Source organism: Oncorhynchus masou, chromosome 17 (assembly GCF_036934945.1).
Source record: "Oncorhynchus masou masou isolate Uvic2021 chromosome 17, UVic_Omas_1.1, whole genome shotgun sequence".
In the NCBI taxonomy this organism is placed as follows: Eukaryota; Metazoa; Chordata; class Actinopteri; order Salmoniformes; family Salmonidae; genus Oncorhynchus; species Oncorhynchus masou.
The window spans coordinates 17,775,397-17,795,402 of record NC_088228.1 but is presented as its reverse complement, the minus strand read 5'-3'; the positions used below and the strand labels follow the sequence as shown (position 1 = coordinate 17,795,402).

Genomic DNA, 20,006 nt, shown 5'->3' with positions numbered 1-20,006 from the left:
GGAGAGAGACAGAGAGTTGGAGAGAGACAGAGAGTTGGAGAAAGACAGAGAGTCTTCGGATGTGAGAAAAAAAGAAAGAGACAGAGAGAGAGAGAGTGATGAGGAGGCGGCCGTCCAACTCTCTCGCTTGGTTCAGGCTACCCTAATCGTGGGCTAATGTCTTTGACAGAGGAGATGTCTGCATGGTCATTATGTAGTACTAAACACGACCCCTTCTTGTCTCACTGCCTGTTCTGTAAGAGCTACAGCACTGTTGCCAAGACGCAGCGAATAGCAGAGAATCTGGCCTGGGTCTGTATTCACAAAGGATCTAAGAAAAGAAGTGCTGATTTCGGTTTTGCTTTTAAATCATAATGAGTAAGAGGAGGGACCTGATCCTAGATCACACTCCTGAGATGATTTGTGAATACTGGCCCTGTTCAGCCCTATAAAAACAAACCTCAACAGGTATTTCACCCAGGATACGTTATGTTTCAAGGTTTTTGCCATTATTGCTGCTCGCCGAAAACAAAGCGTCATTAAAAACAGAAAACTGCAAACAGCAAAAACCTCTGACAAGCCACGCCGCTGCTTCAATGCTGTCGCAACCTTCAGAAGATTGAGTAGAAAAGACGTTATATAAAAAACGTGTGCTTTTTGCCAAAGTCAGATGTATTTACTTTAGGCTTGCTGCCAATGCTTAAATGCCCAATTCAGTCCACACTATATCGATGGAATAATACTAATAATAAAAGTACAATAAAATATAAAAAAATATCAAAAGAAATAAAGGAATAATACTGTGAAATTGTGAGAATTATGATAATCCCCTTTTAGTTGTTTGAAAAGACCACATGAATTGTCAGCCTGTTCTGGTGGGATGGAGTTTTGGCCTGGTGACATCACCAGGCAGTAACTTAGTTAACAGACCAATAAGAAAGAGAGTTCCAAACCTCTGCCATAAACAGATAGTTTTGAGTTTTACCCTCCCCACTCAGACAGTCACAGCTAAATTATTGCATCAGATATTGCTCTTGCTTAGAAGCTATTTTTGTTTCTTTTTGGCCATTTTAATTTAGAGCAATCACAGTAAGGTACTTAACTGTTACCCAGAAATGATTTGATATTGAAATAAAAACGGCTGCATTGGCCTTTATTAAGATGAAAGCATTTCTGGAATGTTCTCTTGTGGAACAGAGCAAAAGGCAAACCAGCATTTTCTCTTTTTTTCACGGGGTTTGATGTGTGAATCAAACTGGGGAACTACAAAGGGTGCAGAAATAGGGCAGAGGGATGGATATGATGGTCTCGCCACAGATCCTAATATGGCAATGTCTTCGGTTTAGGGTTTTAACTTCACCATGTTCCAAAGGGTTAAATCCCGCAACCCCCAACACACTCAATTATCAAGCAGGCCACTGCCTTGATACGAGAAAAGAGGGTGATGAAACCAAAGAAGAGAGACCGTTTCAATATTTCACTTTGTGAGTTCTTGTATAGTTGGAGTAAGCTTCCCCCATCACTTCAATTCTTAAAGTCATTATTCACAGTACAGCTTAATGACATCTCTCCAGCACAGATTGTGATAGGAGAAGCAAAGGGCCAGGAGTCAAAAATACAGAGGTTATGCTGTGTTAATTAGTGCTGAGCAATGTGGAATAAGATATGAAAACCATATAGGAGACACAGGTACAGCAGAAAACAACAACAATGTATACAGATGATGAAAATGTTCCTGCTGCATCATCGTCATCTTCCCTATCCCCTCCACATGCATACACACACTCCCCTAACCCTAACTCTCACACCCACACTATTCTCTTACCAGCCTGGTTGGTGGTGATGTCTATAGACACATGCTGGGCAGGGTAGGGGCTCTTGTTGGTGACCCCATTTACAGCCTGTATCTCGAAGCTGTACAGCGTGTGAGCCCACAGGTTACTGATGAACACCCTGGTCTCTGTCAGGCCAAGCTGCCGAGGCACAAACTCCACGTTGTCATCGCAGTGTGAGCAGGTACGGCGGTCCGCACGACACTTCTTACACACGATGTTGTAGACCACATCCTCACGACCGCCCGTCTCCCTGGGCGTGTGCCACTCCAGGATCACCGAAGTCTCGTTCACGACGGAGATCACGTTCCGCGGGCCCGAGGGAACGCCTACAAACAGACACAGAGAGGAACCTTTATTTAACCAGGTTATCTCATTGACATCTCAGTGAATCTCTTGCCAACAGGCCTTGAGATTGGCAAACACAATGAGAAGGTTGTGAGTATTCTATTCAACCATCATTTAACCAGTAGATCCCATTGAGATCTCAAAGAAACTCGTTTTCAAGAGAGACATGGCCAAGAGGGTAGCTTTCAAGTAAAGGTTACGAAAGGACATTACTCTAATCTGTACGATATACAGTACCAGTCAAAGGTTTGGACACACCTATTCATTCAAGGGTTTTTCTATATTTTTACTATTTTCTACATTGTAGAACAATAGTGAAGACATCTAAACTATGAAATAACACATATGGAATAATTTAGTAACCATAAAAGTGTTAAACAAATCAAATGTATTTTATACTTGAGATTCTTCAAAGTAGCGACCCTTTGCCTTGATGACAGCTTTGCATATTCTTGGCATTCTCTCAACCAGCTTCATGGGGTAGTCACCTGGAATGCATTTCAATTGACAGGTGATCCTTATTCATTTGTGGAATTTCTTACCTTCTTACCTTTCTTTCCTTCTAAATGATTTGAGCCAATCAGTTGTGTTGTGACAAGGTAGAGGTGGTATATAGAAGATATCCATTTTTTGGAAAAGACCAAGTCCATATTATGGCAGGAACAGCTCAAATAAGCATAGAGAAACAACAGTCCATCATTACTTTAAGACATGAAGGTCAGTCAACATGAAACATTTCAACAACTTTAAACGTTTCTTCAAGTGCAGTCGCAAAACCACCCAGCACTATGATGAAACTGGCTCTCATGAGGACCGCCACAGGAAAGGGAAACCCAGAGTTATCTCTGCTGCAGAGGATAAGTTCATTAAAGTTAGATGCACCTCAGATTACAGCCCAAATAACTGCTTCACAGAGTTCAGGTAACAGACACATCTCAACATCAACTGTTCAGAGGAGACTGCGTGAATCAGGCCTTCATGGTCAAATTGCTGCAAAGAAACCACTACTAAATAAGAAGACGAGACTTTCTTGGGCCAAGAAACATAAGCAATGGACATTAGACTGGTGGAAATCTGTCCTTTGGTCTGATGAGTCCAAATTTGAGATTTTTTGTTCCGACCAACGTGTCTTTGTGAGAGTAGGTAAACGGAGGATCTCCGCATGTGTGGTTCCCACCGTGACGCATGAAGGAGGAGGGGTGATGGTGGGGGTGCTTTGACCGGGATCATCCCGAGAACATCAACCCCACAATGAGGCATGGTGGTGGCAGCATCATGCTGTGGGGATGTTTTTCATCGGCAGGGACTGGGAAACTGGTCAGAATTAAAGGAATGATGGATGGCGCTAAATACAGGGACATTCTTGAGGGAAACCTGTTTCAGTCTTTCAGAGATTTTAGACTGGGATGGATGTTCACCTTCCAGCAGGACAATGACACTAAGCATACTGCTAAAGCAACACTTTAGTGGTTTAAGGGGAAACATTTAAATGCCTTGGAATGGCCTAGTCAAAGCCCAGACCTCAATCCAAACTGAGAATCTGTGGTATGACTTAAAGATAGCTGTACACCAGCGGAACCCATCCAACTTGAAGGAGCTGGAGCAGTTTTGCCTTGGAAAAATATTCCAATGGCAAGATGTGCCAAGCTTATAGACACATACCCCAAGAGACTTGCAGTTGTAGTTGCTGCAAAAGGTGGCTCTACAAAGTATTGATTTGGGGGGGGGGGGTGGTGAATAGTTATGCATGTTCAAGTTTTCTAATTTTTTTGTCTTATTTCTTGTTTGTTTCACAAAAATATTTAGCATCTTCAAAGTGGTAGGCATGTTGTGTAAATCAAATGATACAAATTTTAATTCCAGGTTGTAAGGCAACAAAATAGGAAAAATGCCAAACGTGGTGAATACTTTCGAAAGCCACTGTAACACAGCATTCTGCAGTGATACACCATCATATCTAGTTAATGGGACTTATCATTTGTTTTGCATCAGGACAATGACCCAAAACACACCTCCAGGCTGTGTAAGGGCTATTTAACCACGAAGGAGAGTGATGGGGTGCTGCATCAGATGACCTGGCCTCCACAATCACCGGACCTCAAACCAATTGAGATGGTTTGGGATGAGTTGGACCTCAGAGTGAAGGAAAAGCAGCCAACAAGTGCCCAGCATATGTGGGAACTCCTTCAAGACTGTTGGAAAAGCATTCCAGGTGAAGATGGCTGAGAGAATGCCAAGAGTGTGCAAAGCTGTCATCAAGGAAAAGGGTGGCTACTTTGAAGAATCTCAAATTTAAAATATATTTTGATTTGTTTAACACTATTTTGGATACTACATGATTCCATTTGTGTTATTTCATAGTGTTGATGTCTTCACTATTATTCTACAATGCAGGAAATAGTCAAGATAAAGAAAAACCCTTGAATGAGTTGGTGTGTCCAAACTGTTGACTGGTACTCTATCTGTATCTGATTTATAAAACTAACCAACAGAAGCAAGATGACACAAATCATGGAACTCTCGTAGGATATACAAGGCTCCACCCTTTTTCACACTTCTGAGCCAAACAGAACCAGCCCAAGCCAAGCTCTATTTGGCTGGCCTGGTTACACATCCACCATAACTGCTGGAACCAAGCTGGAGAGGGCAATGTGAAAGGAAAACATCAGAGCCAGCGCAGTACAGGTCAGCTCTATGGTGTGAATCAGAAATCAAAAATAAAGAAAAATCCTTGAATGAGTAGGTGTGTCCTACTCAAACTTCTGACTTGTACTGTAGCGTTTCAGACATGACTGAGTCTGACTTGCCAAGGAGAGGAAAACGGGGCATATTCCATATCCACCCAGAGGGCAGAAAAGGCTTGGATAAACTTTGATTAGTGGAATGTTTTTATCAGTCTGGCTCTGTTGATGGAAGCGTTTTCACCACTTAAAGAATGTTCCTGGACATGCCAATGCTGAGCGAGCAGCTATTCTATATGCTAATTATAGACCATAACTCCAGCGAATGGGGCTGTAAGGAGAGGGAGACTGCAGTACTATAGCTACTAGCTATACTTGAGGTCTTGTATAAATCAATGTGAAGTCTATCTAGTTCTTTTCAATCAAATCAAAGTTTATTGTTTTGCTTACGGTATTAGTGTTACAGCATTTTAAAAGGTGTGTGAACATGTACTGTCTGAGCATATCCTGGTAAAAAAATAACAGATACAAGTGAATTAAGCCATATAGGTGTATTAGGACACATCCCTATAAGTTCCCATATTAGAGGGGATGAGGTCAGACAGTTGAAAATAAAGGAAACAAGTTTAAATAAAAGGAAACAAGTTAAGGAAGCTGTATAAGCATATTAGGACACAGCCCTTATGTTTCCCATGGTGGACGGGTGAGGGCAGGCAGTTGAAAATAAAGGAAACAAGTTAAGGAAGCTGTATAAGCGTATTAGGACACAGCCCTTATGTTTCCCATGGTGGACGGGTGAGGGCAGGCAGTTGCTTCTGTCAACACAGCCACAATTAATCATTGTTTCTGCTAAGCCACGTGGGATAGCGCTGGGGTGCTGGGACAAAGCAGCAGAACACACAGAGGTGACGGATCGGCAGTGTTGCCACGGCGACCTCGGCTCAGCGCCATGGAGACGACTGTGGGGTCAGTGACAGGGAGGTCATGACCTCCACAGAGAGGACAGAGAGAGGAGAGAAAGAAAAAAGGATGGAATACATCACCTCTCCAGATATCCGGCACCTTTACCCAAAGCCATATATTCAGGACTCCCATGTGAGAACCAGACCAACAACACTGGTTTACAAGCACCATATTCATTAGAGCACTTGGGTGTCTGTACGAGAGTGAGGAAAAGAAAGAGAAATAAAGAGAGAGACATACAGAGAGACATACAGAGAACCAGAGAGTGAGATAGCGAGACAAACAGAGAGAGAAAGACATAACATTGTGAGATGAGAGATGAGAGAGAGTAAATATAGAGGAGTGTTTGTGTTTGCAGAAATAGGCCATAGGAGGAGAGAACAACTGGAATCCGATCACACACATAGAGAGCTCATACACTGTACTGTACCGTACGTACACACATATACTCTATAATCATCACAACACATACTGCCGTGAAGTCTGCTCTATATGATCATGTGGATGTGTCATTTGACCATCAGTGTACATAATGCATGTGTGTGCTGCTAATAGAACAAATACATATGACATGAAATCACACACACACAATCCAGGTGAATGCTATGATCTCTTATAGATGTCACTTGTTAAATCCACTTCAATGCGTGTAGATGAAGTGGAGGAGAGGGGTTAAAGATTGATTTTTAAGCCTAGAGACATTTGAGACATGGATTGTGTATGTGTGCCATTCAGAGGGTGAATGGGCAAGACAAAGGATTGAAGTATCTTATGAACGGGGTATGGTAGTAGGTTTGTTTTAAGTTGATACACACCCGTTTGTTTTAAGAACTACAATGCTGCTGGCTTTTTCACACTCAACAGTTTCCTGTGTGTATCAAGAATGGTTCACCACCCAAAGGACATCCAGCCAACTTCACACAACTGTGGGAAGCATTGAAGTCAACATGGGCCAGCATCCCTAGTAGAGTCCATGCCTTGGTGGATTGAGACTATTGTGAGGGTAAAATGGGGGGGCAACTAAATATTAGGAAGGTGTCCTTAATATTTTACATATTTGCATACTTGTGTGCTGTCTGTTTTCAAGTAGGCATAAAACAAAACAAAATGCCTGTGAGAGGTGAGGTGTCAGCATCTCATCTCGGTTGCTAGATAAATAGATTCCCCTATGCAGTGAAGGATGGAGAAATCCGATGTGACTGCCACTTAACCAGTGATTTGCAGGCTATTACGGCTGCCTTTGGCTGTTTTAATTTGCCGTGAGATTTAATTTGTCGAGTGCATTACTTACCAGGCTCCTGGCCTGGCATTCATTTAGCCACACTAGTCAGCCTTGATTGTTACTTGCATGTCAGCCGCCACAATTAAGACGACTGCGTGATCATCAAGCATTTTGGTTACTGAGAGTAATGTGTTCGATTGGTTGGAGTGTTTGTGAAAGTGGGGTGACAGTTTGTGTGGGCTGGGATGGGTTGGGGTAGTGTGTGTAAAGTGTGTGTGTTTTTGTGCGCGCATGAGTATGTGCGTGTGCGTGTATGAGTTGGTTGTGTGCGTGTATGTATGCACTGTGTTCATGCCCAGTAGTGTCACTGTTAAATTCATCCCCACCATTGCAATCTAACTGATGAGCTATAGAGCATTCTGTGCAGCAGGTGGATCTAGACAGTAATGTCTATATCCCACCAGCATGGCAGAAAGGGAAACACATCTTGGTGGGGCCCCAAAAGGCCACAGCTCCTGTTTTTACTCCCTGGGATGCCTGCTGATATCAAGAGCAATTCACCCCCCTCAAAATAAACAGCCCGCCACATTGTTTACTCAGCCGGGCCCTTTAAGCCAATCCCAGAGCTTCACTGGGCTTCCTTCACTGTGTTTGTTTTTACGATATGGAACAGCTCCTCGGGGACTCACTACAACTCCTTGTGTGGAGATCTGGAGCACAGACTGACTGGGGAATGTTAGGAATAAAGAAAGAGAAGATGCCTTGTTTCAGAGGGGGAACTAAACCCTCAGAAATCTTAATTCTCCAAGCAGATATTTGTATATTTACGGTAGGGCTGTGACGGTAATTGTAACTGACAGCTATGGATAAAGACCATTATAAGAAAAACTGCCAAAACGGTTTAAATCGGCCTACATTCCTTATGGATTTTATTTATTTTCATGTAGATAAACTTTACCTAATAGCCAGAATGTTCACTAATGATTAAAAGCAATTGTTTTGCTAACTTAGTCTGTCTATTAAACCTTCTACATCTCCTCCTCTTTCCAACTGGCCTTTGATGCTGGAGCAGCTCATTGCTAGAAGCGGGGGTCTAGAGCGCTATAGGCTTTGGCTCTTCAGTAAAAAAATAGTTTGATGTGTATTTTATACAATGCACATTTTCATTGCTTGCTAGTAAATAAATAACTCGGTCTTCTCCTAAAAAAGGCTAGATGTGTCTGACTATTAATGAATTATTCAACAGCAGTTGACAAGGTTGTTCTGGCTCTGAGTCCTATAATGCTCTAATGTTGTGTCAAATGAACAATGTGCCAATCCTCTCCAACTTGCATTGGTAGAATTTGATACTGAATCTTTTCTTAATTTATAGACTAATCAATGTGGATCAGGCCCGGGCCTGGCCAATATGCCGCCCTAGACGAGACCCCCCAAAACTGTACCGTTAATCCCTGGTTATAATAATTTATGTTAATATATGTATTAAAAACTTCTTACATTTGTGAGAGTTTTTGTGAGAGTTTTTGTGTATTTTATACCATAATTTACACTCCATGTGAGCAATGAGCATGTGTCTGGTTTCTCTGTCCTGTCAATGTTGACGGAGCACGCCTGAGCACACATAGAAGTACCTGGCCTGCTTCTCGCAAATGTCAAATTTAGGAAAGTGAACAGCTGGGCTTCTCAGTCAACAAAGTCTTTAATTTTTTATATATTTTTACATCCTTTCAAATTAGAATAGCTCCTCTCAATATTTCAAAAATCTTTCCAACACTCTCCCCCACGATAATCAGCCTCGCTGATAAATAGTCTATGGACATTTGTTTCTATTGTAATGATTGTCAATTTTATCTTCATACTATAGCATAGTTCTCCCCTTCATCATTTCACTATCAATTCATTATCTTTAGTTTCAGGAAAGCCTAAGGTAGGCTTTGTTGATTGCTTCCTTTATATCTGTCTGTTCCTCAGTTTGATCCCTGTGTTATTATTGCATTAAGACGCTGTCCTTGTTTTGCTTCACGTCAGTTATTTATTCAATATTCACTCCCTGTACTTGCTTCTTGTCTTCCAGCGTCTGTCCTTACAGAATAGGTTTTTTAATACATTTTAAGGAAAGGAGAAATATTAGCTGTTGTGTCTGATACACTGGTGGCTTTGATTGATGGGTGCTTTTATGGGGGTTTGCGTGTGTGAGATTGACTGATGCTCTCTATAGACCTACTGTACAGTACCAGTCAAATATTAGGACACACCTACCCATTCAAGTTTTTTTTTCTTTATTTTCTACATTGTAGAATAAATGTGAAGACATCAAAACTATGAAATAAAACATATGGAATCATGTAGTAACCAAACAGAGCCAGACTGATAAAAACATTCCACTAATCAAAGTTTATCCAAGCCTTTTCTGCCCTCTGGGTGGATATGGAATATGCCCCGTTTTCCTCTCCTTGGCAAGTCAGACCTAGTCATGTCTGAAACGCTACAGTACAAGTCAGAAGTTTGAGTAGGACACACCTACTCATTCAAGGATTTTCTTTATTTTTTACTATTTTCTAAATTGTAGAATAGTAGTATGGACATTAACTATGAAATAAAAGTGTTAAACAAATAAAACTATATTTGAGATTTGAGATTCTTCAAAGTAGCCACCCTAGTAGCCACCCTTTGTGTTGATGACAGCTTTGCACACTCTTGGCATTCTCTCAACCAGCTTCATGAGGAATGCTTTTCCAACAATCTTGATAGAGTCCCCACATATGCTGAGCACTTTTGGCTGCTTTTCCTTCACTGTGGTCTAACTCATTCCAAACCATCTCAATTGGGTTGAGGTCAGTTGATTGTGGAGGCCAGGTCATCTGATGCAGCACTCCATCACTCACCTTCTTGGTCAAATAGCCCTTACACAGTCTGGAGGTGCCTTGAATTCTAAATAAATCACTGACAGTGTCACCATCACACTTCCTCCTCCATGCTTCGCAAAGGATTTATTTGGGCTGCAATTTCTGAGGCTGGTAACTCTTTTGTTTTATTTTACTTTTATTTAAGTAGACAAGTCAGTTAAGAAGAAATTCTTATTATCAATGACGGCCTAGGAACAGTGGGTTAACTTCCTTGTTCAGGGGCAGAACAACATATTTTTACCTTGTCAGCTCGGGGATTTGATTTGATTTTTCAACCTTCCGATTACTAGTCCAATGCTCTAACCACTAGGCTACCTGCCGCCCCAAACTCTGATGAACTTATCCTCTGCAGCAGAGGTAAGTCTGGGTCTTCCTTTCATGTGGTGGTCCTCATGAGAGCCAGTTTCATCTTAATGCTTGATGGTTTTTGCGACTGCATTTGAAGAAACTTTCAAAGTTCTTGACATTTTTCGCATGGACTGACCTTCATGTCTTAAAGTAATGATGGATTGTCGTTTCTCTTTGCTTATTTGAGCTGTTCTTGTCATTATATGGACTTGGTCTTTTACAAAATAGGGCTATCTTCATTATACCACCCCTACCTTGACACAACACAAGTGATTTTCTCAAATGCATTATGAAGAAAATAAATTCCACAATTTAACTTTTAACAAGGCACGCATGTTAATTGAAATGCAGCTGGTTGAGAGAATGCCAAGAGTGTGTAAAGCTGCCATCAAGGCAAAGGGGGGCTACTTTGAAGAATCTAAAATAGAAAAAATATTTAGATTTGTTAAACACTTTTTTTGTTATTTCATAGTTTTGATGTCTTCTCTATTATTCTACAATGTAGATAATAGTATAAGTAAAGAAAAAACCTACAATAAGTAGGTGTGTCCAAATTTTTGACTGGTACTGTCACGGGCGTCGTAAGAAGTGGACCAAGGTGCAGCGTGGTGAGCATACTTTTTATTTTATTTAAAATGTCGCCAACAAAAACAATTAACAATACAAAACGACCGTGAAGCTTACAGAGCTATGGTGCCTCTAACAAAGTTAACTACCCACACTGAAGGAGAGAAAAAGGGCTACCTAACTAAGTATGATTCCCAATCAGAGACAACGATAGACAGCTGTCTATTGAGAACCATACCCGGCCAAAACATAGAAATAAAGAAATATAGAAAACAAAACCTAGAATGCCCACCCCACATTACACTCTGACCTAACCAAATAGAGAAATAAAACAGCTCTCTAAGGGTGTGACAGGTACTGTATAAGCCCATTCAGAAAGTTTACAAAAGTAGCCTGTCTGGACTCCATCTCTTTAATAAGAATCAAATCATAATTCAGTCTTGTAAAAGTCTGGTTTTCAGTAGCTTAGGCTACATTATTTCTCTCATTATGGTGTCTTCTCTTTGAAGAAAACACGTCAATGCCACTGCCATCGAATGACAGCAGCAGCAAGGTTTGTGACGTTTTGCGGACTTCGTTTGAATGGTTTTGTGTCTTTTTTAAGCCAACAGACAAGAACAAGGTAGGCATATACTGTATCTTTATATTTACTCTGTTAATGTTGTTTCATAAAGAAAATGCTTATGTGTGTGTGTGTGTGTGTGTGTGTGTGTTAGTGGCGTAGTGCTGTCCCCCCCCCCCCCCCGCAAGGTCCGAGCTAAACATTTTCAGTTCTCCAGCTAATCTAATGCTATTTTACACATTTTGCCATGAGAGAAAATGTTGCTGTTTTAGAGCTGATTTCCTGCTATTCTACACATTAATGTGGAGTACCATATCTTTCTCTCTCTCTGCAGCCAGGCAACAGTGAAGGCAGAGGGATTAGACCAGGCAATTACACTGGCTTAGCTCTGTTGACTGGTGCATTACTGGCAGAGCCAGCAGCTTACTTACTCTACCACTGCAGAAGGAGAGGGGGAGAGAAGGAGAAAGATGAGGGAAGGAGGGAGTGGGGAAGAGAAGGAGGAAGAGGAGGCAAAGTGAGAGAAAAAAAGGAGAGGAGGTAAGGAGAGAATGAGAGAAAAAAATAGGAGAAAAGGAGGAAAAATAGCAAGGAGAAGGAGAAAACATAAAAACGTGTGAGGGAGAGAATTAAAGGAGAAGATAAGGTGAAAACGAGCACAGGAGAACAGGATAAAGGGTACAAATGAGAAAAGCGACAAGCCTGAGAAGATATCTCTCTCAGCCTGTTCTTTTAATCCCCGTTTCCACTGGAATTTAAAATTAGGACCAAATTAGGGTCAAATTCGAGCGGGCTCAAATGTAATTCAAAAATCGAGCTAGATCGAGGGAAACCTGTTCCAGCACAGCCCAGCTTCACAACTGGAGTCAGCTTGATTAGAATTCAGGCTGGTGTTGCCGTTGTAACAGTATAACTTTAGACCGTCCCCTCGCCCATACCCGGGCGCGAACCAGGGACCCTCTGCACACATCAACAACAGTCACCCACGAAGCATCGTTACCCATCGCTCCACAAAAGCCACGGCCCTTGCAGAGCAAGGGGAACCACTACTTCAAGGTCTCAGAGCAAGTGACGTCACCGATTGAAACGCTATTTAGCGCGCACCACCGCTAACTAGCTAGCTATTTCACATCTGTTACACCGTTACTACTGTATGCAACCACCAGCTGATCACTGCTGGATGCTGACACAATGTTTAGCTAGCTCATTTGGGCTTGTTGAACAAGCAGTAGTCTGACATCACACAAATTCCCAGCTAGCACAGTGGATCTGGGCCGATTCCATCTGAGTGTCTGGGCACTCGGCTGAGAGTCAGAATCGGCCGACGTCATGTGGCCCGAGTCTGGGCCGCCTTAGGCAGTATTACTTTTGGCGAGGATGCGGGGTTTGAGCTGGGGCCGATTCCGGTGTGAGTTATCTGGCCCAATGTTATTACTTGGGGCTCGGGCCGAATCTGGTGAGAGTTATATGGCCCAAATGTATATATTACTTGGGTCTCAGGCCGATTCCGGTGTGAGTTATCTGGGCCAAATGTATATATTACTTGGGGCTCAGGCCGATTCCGGTGTAAGTTATCTGGGCCAAAGGTATATATTACTTGGGTCTCAGGCCGATTCCGGTGTGAGTTATCTGGGCCAAATGTATATATTACTTGGGTCTCAGGCCGATTCCGGTGTGAGTTATCTGGGCCAAATGTATATATTACTTGGGGCTCAGGCCGATTCCGGTGTGAGTTATCTGGGCCAAAGGTATATATTACTTGGGTCTCAGGCCGATTCCGGTGTGAGTTATCTGGGCCAAATGTATATATTACTTGGGTCTCAGGCCGATTCCGGTGTGAGTTATCTGGGCCAAATGTATATATTACTTGGGTCTCAGGCCGATTCCGGTGTGAGTTATCTGGGCCAAATGTATATATTACTTGGGTCTCAGGCCGATTCCGGTGTGAGTTATCTGGGCCAAATGTATATATTACTTGGGGCTCAGGCCGATTCCGGTGTGAGTTATCTGGGCCAAAGGTATTGCTTGGGGTTTGGGCCGAGGCTCCTCTCTGGCAGATGATGACACCAGCTGCTTTATAGAATTAACATTTTATTATTTATTTTTACATATTTTCTCATCGTTTCTGTGCTCAAAAATACAATTAACATTTACATTAAATTCTTTAAGAGCGCTTTGTGCAAGGCAATTGATAAGCATTAACAATGCTTGTCCCATCGCGCTGAAGTGACTCCTGTTGCGGGCCAGGCACATGCACGCTGACACGATCACCGGGTGTATGGTGTTTCCTCCGAAACAAAATTTATTTTTTATCATTTGTATGTATAAAATGTATAATAGTAATATCTAAAATGACTAAATCGGGTAATTTTGTATCCATTTATTTAAATGTGCATCAGGCTGCTTCTGGGGGGATTCTGGTACGATGCCGGCAAAGTCGTCTGAATTACAGTAGATGGAAACGGCCCGATGTACTTGGGCCGATTCTGGTCAGTCATTCGTATTGATTCCAGGCCCGAGTCCGACACCCGATTCCGGGCCGATTCAATCAGTTCCGGCGCCCCGGAAGAGGGACGTTTCTCAGCCGATTCCTCATTGTTAGCTGTGTAACCACCATATCTGGATCCTTCATTCATTTTTGCATGACACAATACATTTTTATGAGAACAGTCAGCCCTCGACTGCTAACTACCTAACGTTAGCTAGCAAATCAGAGTTGAAACAAGCTGGCTAACGTTAGCTAGCTAATGTGAGGTCGTACTAAAAGCTACATTATATCAAACCTGTCATCTGGTTTGCTTGGCTAGCTAGCTAATAGCCAATGCAATTGCAAGCAAGGTAGGAATTAAGGTAGCTATCTAGCCTGTTATGCTAGCAATGACGCTAACCGTTTAGCTACCTAGCTAACGTTAGCAAGCTAAATACATCGCTCTGAGTCTGGCTGGCACTGGCAGGAGTATGGGGTAACGTTAGTTACAGCAAGGTGAGGGTAAATTAAATTCTTCAACATCTTGCTAGCTAGCGACATTAACAAAGACAGCTGCACAGTCACATATTGGCTACCTAGCAACATTACATAATTTCTCATTTCTGTAGGCAGTGAGAACGCAATTCAAGCTAGCCCACCAAGGCCAGCCCAGCCCGGGTTGACTTCAAAGTGCCAATGGATACAGAGCTTCAGCGTTGAATGATATGGATTTGTGGCCTGAGGTCCAGACAGTGTGCGACAGAGATCAATGGAGCATCCGGAAGCTTGGCCACAGTTGTAAGATGAGACTGGAGCCACAGGAATGTAATGAGTGTACTGGAATCCTTTCTGTATGTTCCTCTGTCTGCATGTCTGTCTCTCTATTTGTGCTGATATCATGCATTCCAATACCCCTGCATGACATTGAATCCAAACAATTCTACCTACACCTCAAGCTTCAAAACATAGTGAATTACATCACTGCATGTCTCAAACCACATCCCTGTCTTTTTCCACATTGGCTATACCACACTATATAATCTTCCTCTGAATATCTCTGCATGTCCCATACTATAGGCCCTAGCAGGGAACACTCATAGAAAAAAAGTTGCAATCTCGAACCTAAAAGGGTTCTTCAGCTGTCCCCATAGGAAAACCCTTTGAAGAACACCTTTTGGTTCCAGGTAGAACCCTTTTGAGTTTCATGTAGAACCCTACATGAAACTCAAAAGGGTTCTACCTGGAACCAAAAAGGGTTCTCCTATGGCGGATAGCAAAAAAAACTTTTTTCTAAGTGAACATATTGTACATCTCTACTATCTCCCTGGAGTAGTTGTTAACTCACAAGCAGACCCTTTCATTTCTCTCCATTCCCTACAGTGAACTGTAGCACACACTGTGTCGTTGCATCTCTCCATAAGCCCAACCATGCTACTTCATTTCTCAATTTCCCTCCCTATTCACACAGTGGAGCCACAGCATGCTTCTCCCCTATTCCCCTCCATCTCTGTATCTCATCACTCCCCAACGGACTAATCAGCAACAGTTCCACTGGCCGACTCCCACCAATTACCGACCAGCCTGTCAGTCTACCTCTTTCCCCCATACAGAGAGGGGGTCCCGTAAACCCAGCAGGCAGGCTATCCCTGGCTAAGCCCATTGTGAGGGAACTGGGGTAAGGCTGGTGAAAGCCTGGCGATTGGCAGGAAGAGGGGAGAGTTGTGTGGCGCAAGCCTGTCCCAAAAGCAACTGGTGGCAGGTAACGGAGCCGAGGTTAGTGGGCCCCGTGCTGGGAGACAGAGGGTTTGGCGCCCTCCCCTAGAGGAAGAGGAAATGAGGAGAGCGACGTTTGAAGTAGAGCCTCGGCAGAGCTGAAGGCTGTTGACATACAGTGCATTCGGAAAGTATTCAGACCCCTTCCCCTTTTCCACATTTTGTTTTGTTACTGTCTTATTCTAAAATGGATTAAATAAATGTTTTTCTTTATTATTTTAAACACAGTACCCCATAATGACAAAGCGAAATAAGGTTTTTAGAAAAGAAATTCAAATGTATTGAAAATACAAAAACAAAATACCTTATTTACATAAGTATTCAGACCCTTTGCTATGAGACTCAGATGAGCTCAGGTGCATCCTGTTTCCATTGATCATCCTTGAAATGTTTCTACAACTTGATTGGAGTCCACCTGTGGTAAATTCAACTGATTGGACATTATTTGGAAAGTGACACACCTGTCTATTTCAGAGCAAAATCCAAGCCATGAGGTCGAAGGAATTGTCCGTAGAGCTCCGAGATAGGATTGTGTCAAGGCACATAACTGGGGAAGGGTAAATTGATGGTCCTCAATAACACAGTGGCCTCCATTATTATTAAATGGAAGAAGTTTGGAACCACCAAGACTCTCCCTAGAGCTGACCGCCCGGCCAAACTGAGCAATCGGGGAAGAAGGGCCTTGGTGAGGGATGTGACCAAGAACCTGATGGTGACTCTGACAGAGCTCCAGAGTTCCTCTGTGTAGATGGGAGAACCTTCGAGAAGGACAACCATCTCTGCAGCACTCCACCAATCAGGCCTTTATGGTAGAGTGGACAGACGGATGCCGCTCCTCAGTAAAAGACACATGACAGCCCGCTTGGAGTTTTCCAAAAGGCACCTAAAGGACTCTCAGACCATGAGAAACAAGATTATCTGGTCTGATGAAACCAAGATGGACCTCTTTGGGCTGAATGCCAAGCGTCACATCTGGAGGAAACCTGGCACCATCCCTACGGTGAGGTATGATGGTTGCAGCATCAGGCTGTGGGATGTTTTTCATCTGCAGGGACTGGGAGACTAGTCAGGATTGAGGGAAAGATGAATGGAGCAAGGTACAGAGATCCCTGATGAAAACCTGCAGCGCTCAGGACCTCAGACTGGGTTGAAGGTTCATCTTCCAACAGGACAACGACCCTAAGCACACAGCCTAAACCACACAGGAGTGGCTTCTGGACAAGTCTCTGAATGTCCTTCAGCGGGCCAGCCAGAGCCCGGACTTCAACCCGATTGAACATCTCTGGAGAGACCTGAAAATAGCTGTGCAGCGACACGATCCATCCAACCTGACAGAACTTGAGAGGATCTGCAGAGAGAATGGGAGAAACTCCCCAAATACAGGTGTGCCATGCTTCTAGCATCATGCCCAAGAAGACTTGAGGCTGTAATCGCTGCCAAAGGTGCTTCAACAGAGTACTGAGTAAAGGGTCTGAATACTTATGTAAAGGTTCAGAATACTTCATAATTATTTACGAAATTTCAAAAAACCTGTTTTTGCTTTCTCATTGTGGGGTATTGTGTGTAGATTGATGAGGGAAAGAGGTTGTAACGTAACAACATTTGGAAAAAGTCAAGGGGTCTGAATACCTTCCGAATGCACTGTACATACACCTACAGTATGCTGTAACACACACTGACAGCTCTGGAAGCACCAGCCAGACCAGGGGAACAGAACTGGACACTATACCCTGTCTCTGATCCAATTAGCTTAGGCCTTTATGAACAAGTGAAGATAAAATAAATACACAACCAGACAAATAATGATATTGTAGCTACAGTGATGCTGTTGAGAAGCAGTGAGGAGTCGGATAACTATTAATTAGATCCTCTCCTCAGGCATTAGGGCCAGTGTGTGTGTGTGTGTGTGTGTGTGTGTGTGTGTGTGTGTGTGTGTGTGTGTGTGTGTGTGTGTGTGTGTGTGTGTGTGTGTGTGTGCGCGTGCGTGTGTGCGTGTGTATCTGTGTGCGTGTGTGTGCGTGTGTGTGTTTGTGTACGAGTGCATGTCGACCATTAAAGCCCTCTGCAGAGAAATTTGAATCCCAAAGTAAACAAGCGTTTTGGGGCTTCAGTGTTCTTCTCCGCTATAATTGTGTGTCGGCAGGGACTTGTGAAGAGCTTAGCATATTGTTTTAATACATGTTTAGATAAGTATGACGGCATAAATAGGCTTATTGGCTCCCCAGTATAGTGTATGTATGGATGCTAGCTGGTGTGTCTGCTTTGTCTATCAGTATAATGAGGACTGTGGGCTGCAGTACAGGAAGATCTATGTCATCTATTCACTTCATGACGGGCTGGCCCCAGGTGGTGAGGGTCGGCAACAACACCTCCTGCTTAGCCCTCTCCTGTACTTCCTGATCAAGTTTTGCTGCAGGAAGAAGGTCAGAGACTCGGCAGTGTTGTGCCAGGACATCAACCTCTCCCTCAATGTCAGTAAGACCAAGGAGCTGATCATGAACTATAGGAGAAAGAGGGGAGAGCATGTCCCCATCCACATTGATGGAGCTGTTGTGGAGAGGGTCAAGAGCTTCAAGTTCCTTGGCATCCGCATCACTAAGGACTTAACATAGTCCACACACACCCACACAGTCATGAAGAGGGCAAGGCAGCACCTCTTCCCCCTCAGGAGGCTGAAAGGATTTGACATGGGCCCACAGATCCTCAAAAAGTTCTACAGCTGCACCATTGAGAGAATCTTGACTACCTGCATCACCGCTTGGTATGGCAAATGCACTGCTCTTGACCGCAAAGCGCTACAGAGGGTGGTGCGGACAGCCCAGTACACCAATGTGGCTGAGCTCTCTGCCATCCAGGACCTCTATATCAGGCAGTCAGAGGAAGGCCTGAAAAAGACTCCAGCCACACAAGCCATAGACTATTCACTCTGCTAACGTCCGGCAAATGGTACCGGAGAATTGGCTCTCGGACCAACAGGTTCCAAGACGGCTTCTACCCCCAAGCCATAAGACTGCTAAATAGCCAGACTGCTAATTAGTCAATTAATGGTACCCGAACGATCTGCACTCACTAGACTATATATACACACTCACTCACACACACCACATTGACACTCCCACACACATTCACTTCATAGGTGCACACACACACACAGTCATGGCACAGGAGGTTGGTGGCACCTTAATTGGGGAGGACGGGCTCGTGGTAATAGGCGGAATGGTATAAAATACACGGTTTCCATGTGTCTGATGCCATTCCATTCGCTCCGTTCCAGCCATTATTATGTGCCGTCCTCAGCAGCCTCCACTGCTACATACACACTTATTATCTATCCTGATGCCTAGTCACTTTACCCTGCCTTCATGTACATACCTACCTCTGCACATTGATCTGGTATTAGTACTCCCTGTATATAGTTCCATTTTTGTGTATTTTATTCCTCTTGTGTTACTGTAGAGACAGCATTTTATTGCATTCAATGCATCTTCACTTAAACATTTTCAATGTGTGATTTTTTGACTTAAATTGTTGTCATTTTGCAGATACACGTATCAACCTAGTCGGCTCAAGGATTCGAACCAGCAACCTTTCAGTGACTGGCGCAACACTCTTAATGGCTAGGCTACCTGCTGCCCTGTGTGTTAATTGGGCACACAACTGTCTCATTATTCAAACCATTCCATACTGCACATGTATACATTTACCAACTACAGTCAGTAGTTTGTCTTGTCAATTTGAGTGTGTTCAGGTGTGTTGGCCACATCTAGTAATTGGCCACACCTGTTGTTTTTTGTGTCTTGAAAGGTGGTCTGTTTGAACAGTGGGAAATAAATGCTTGGAAGAGGTAGACATGCTATGTGCTCTGCAAGAAAGGTTTTGGTTGTTCGAATAACCTTTTTGCATGGTCTGTATTAAACCTCTTAAAACCATCTGTTTTATAGCTATTAAATATTAATCGAATTTTGACGATTTTTATCCGTCTAGTTATTATTTTAACCTTTTGATGTTTTATTTTTATTTGTATTTATTTGCACCAAAGAAAACAAGTGATAAACAACAATACAGATACAAAAAATGATGTGCAGGGGTGGTTGGAAGCCCAAGGGCATAAATGAAAATCACACCACAACAAAACAATATACAATACATGAGTATGTTTTTTTAAACAGATAACAAAACCTGCTAAATATACACGTTTAAATGAATTGATCAGTAATCATGGAAAAAAAGTATATACAGTTGAAGTCGGAAGTTTACATACACTTGGAGTCAATAAAACTAATTTTTCAACCACTCCACAAATTTCTTGTTAAAAACCTATTGTTTTGGCAAGTCGGTTAGGACATCTACTCTGTGCA

The 20,006-nt window shown here is 42.9% G+C and overlaps 1 protein-coding gene across 3 annotated transcripts in view; it reads right to left on the bottom strand.

The window, feature by feature from the left end:
* The window catches only part of LOC135558633 (ephrin type-B receptor 1-like), a 362,430-nt gene that overhangs the window by 87,516 nt on the left and 254,908 nt on the right, over nucleotides 1–20,006 (bottom strand). For all 3 annotated transcript variants that reach the window (XR_010458378.1, XR_010458379.1, XM_064992582.1), the window contains exon 5: nucleotides 1,805–2,140. Coding sequence is in view for 1 of the 3 variants with exons in the window: in XM_064992582.1 (XP_064848654.1) it covers nucleotides 1,805–2,140 (336 nt within the window). In the remaining 2 variants the exon portion in view is untranslated. The remainder of the gene's footprint in view (nucleotides 1–1,804; nucleotides 2,141–20,006) is intronic.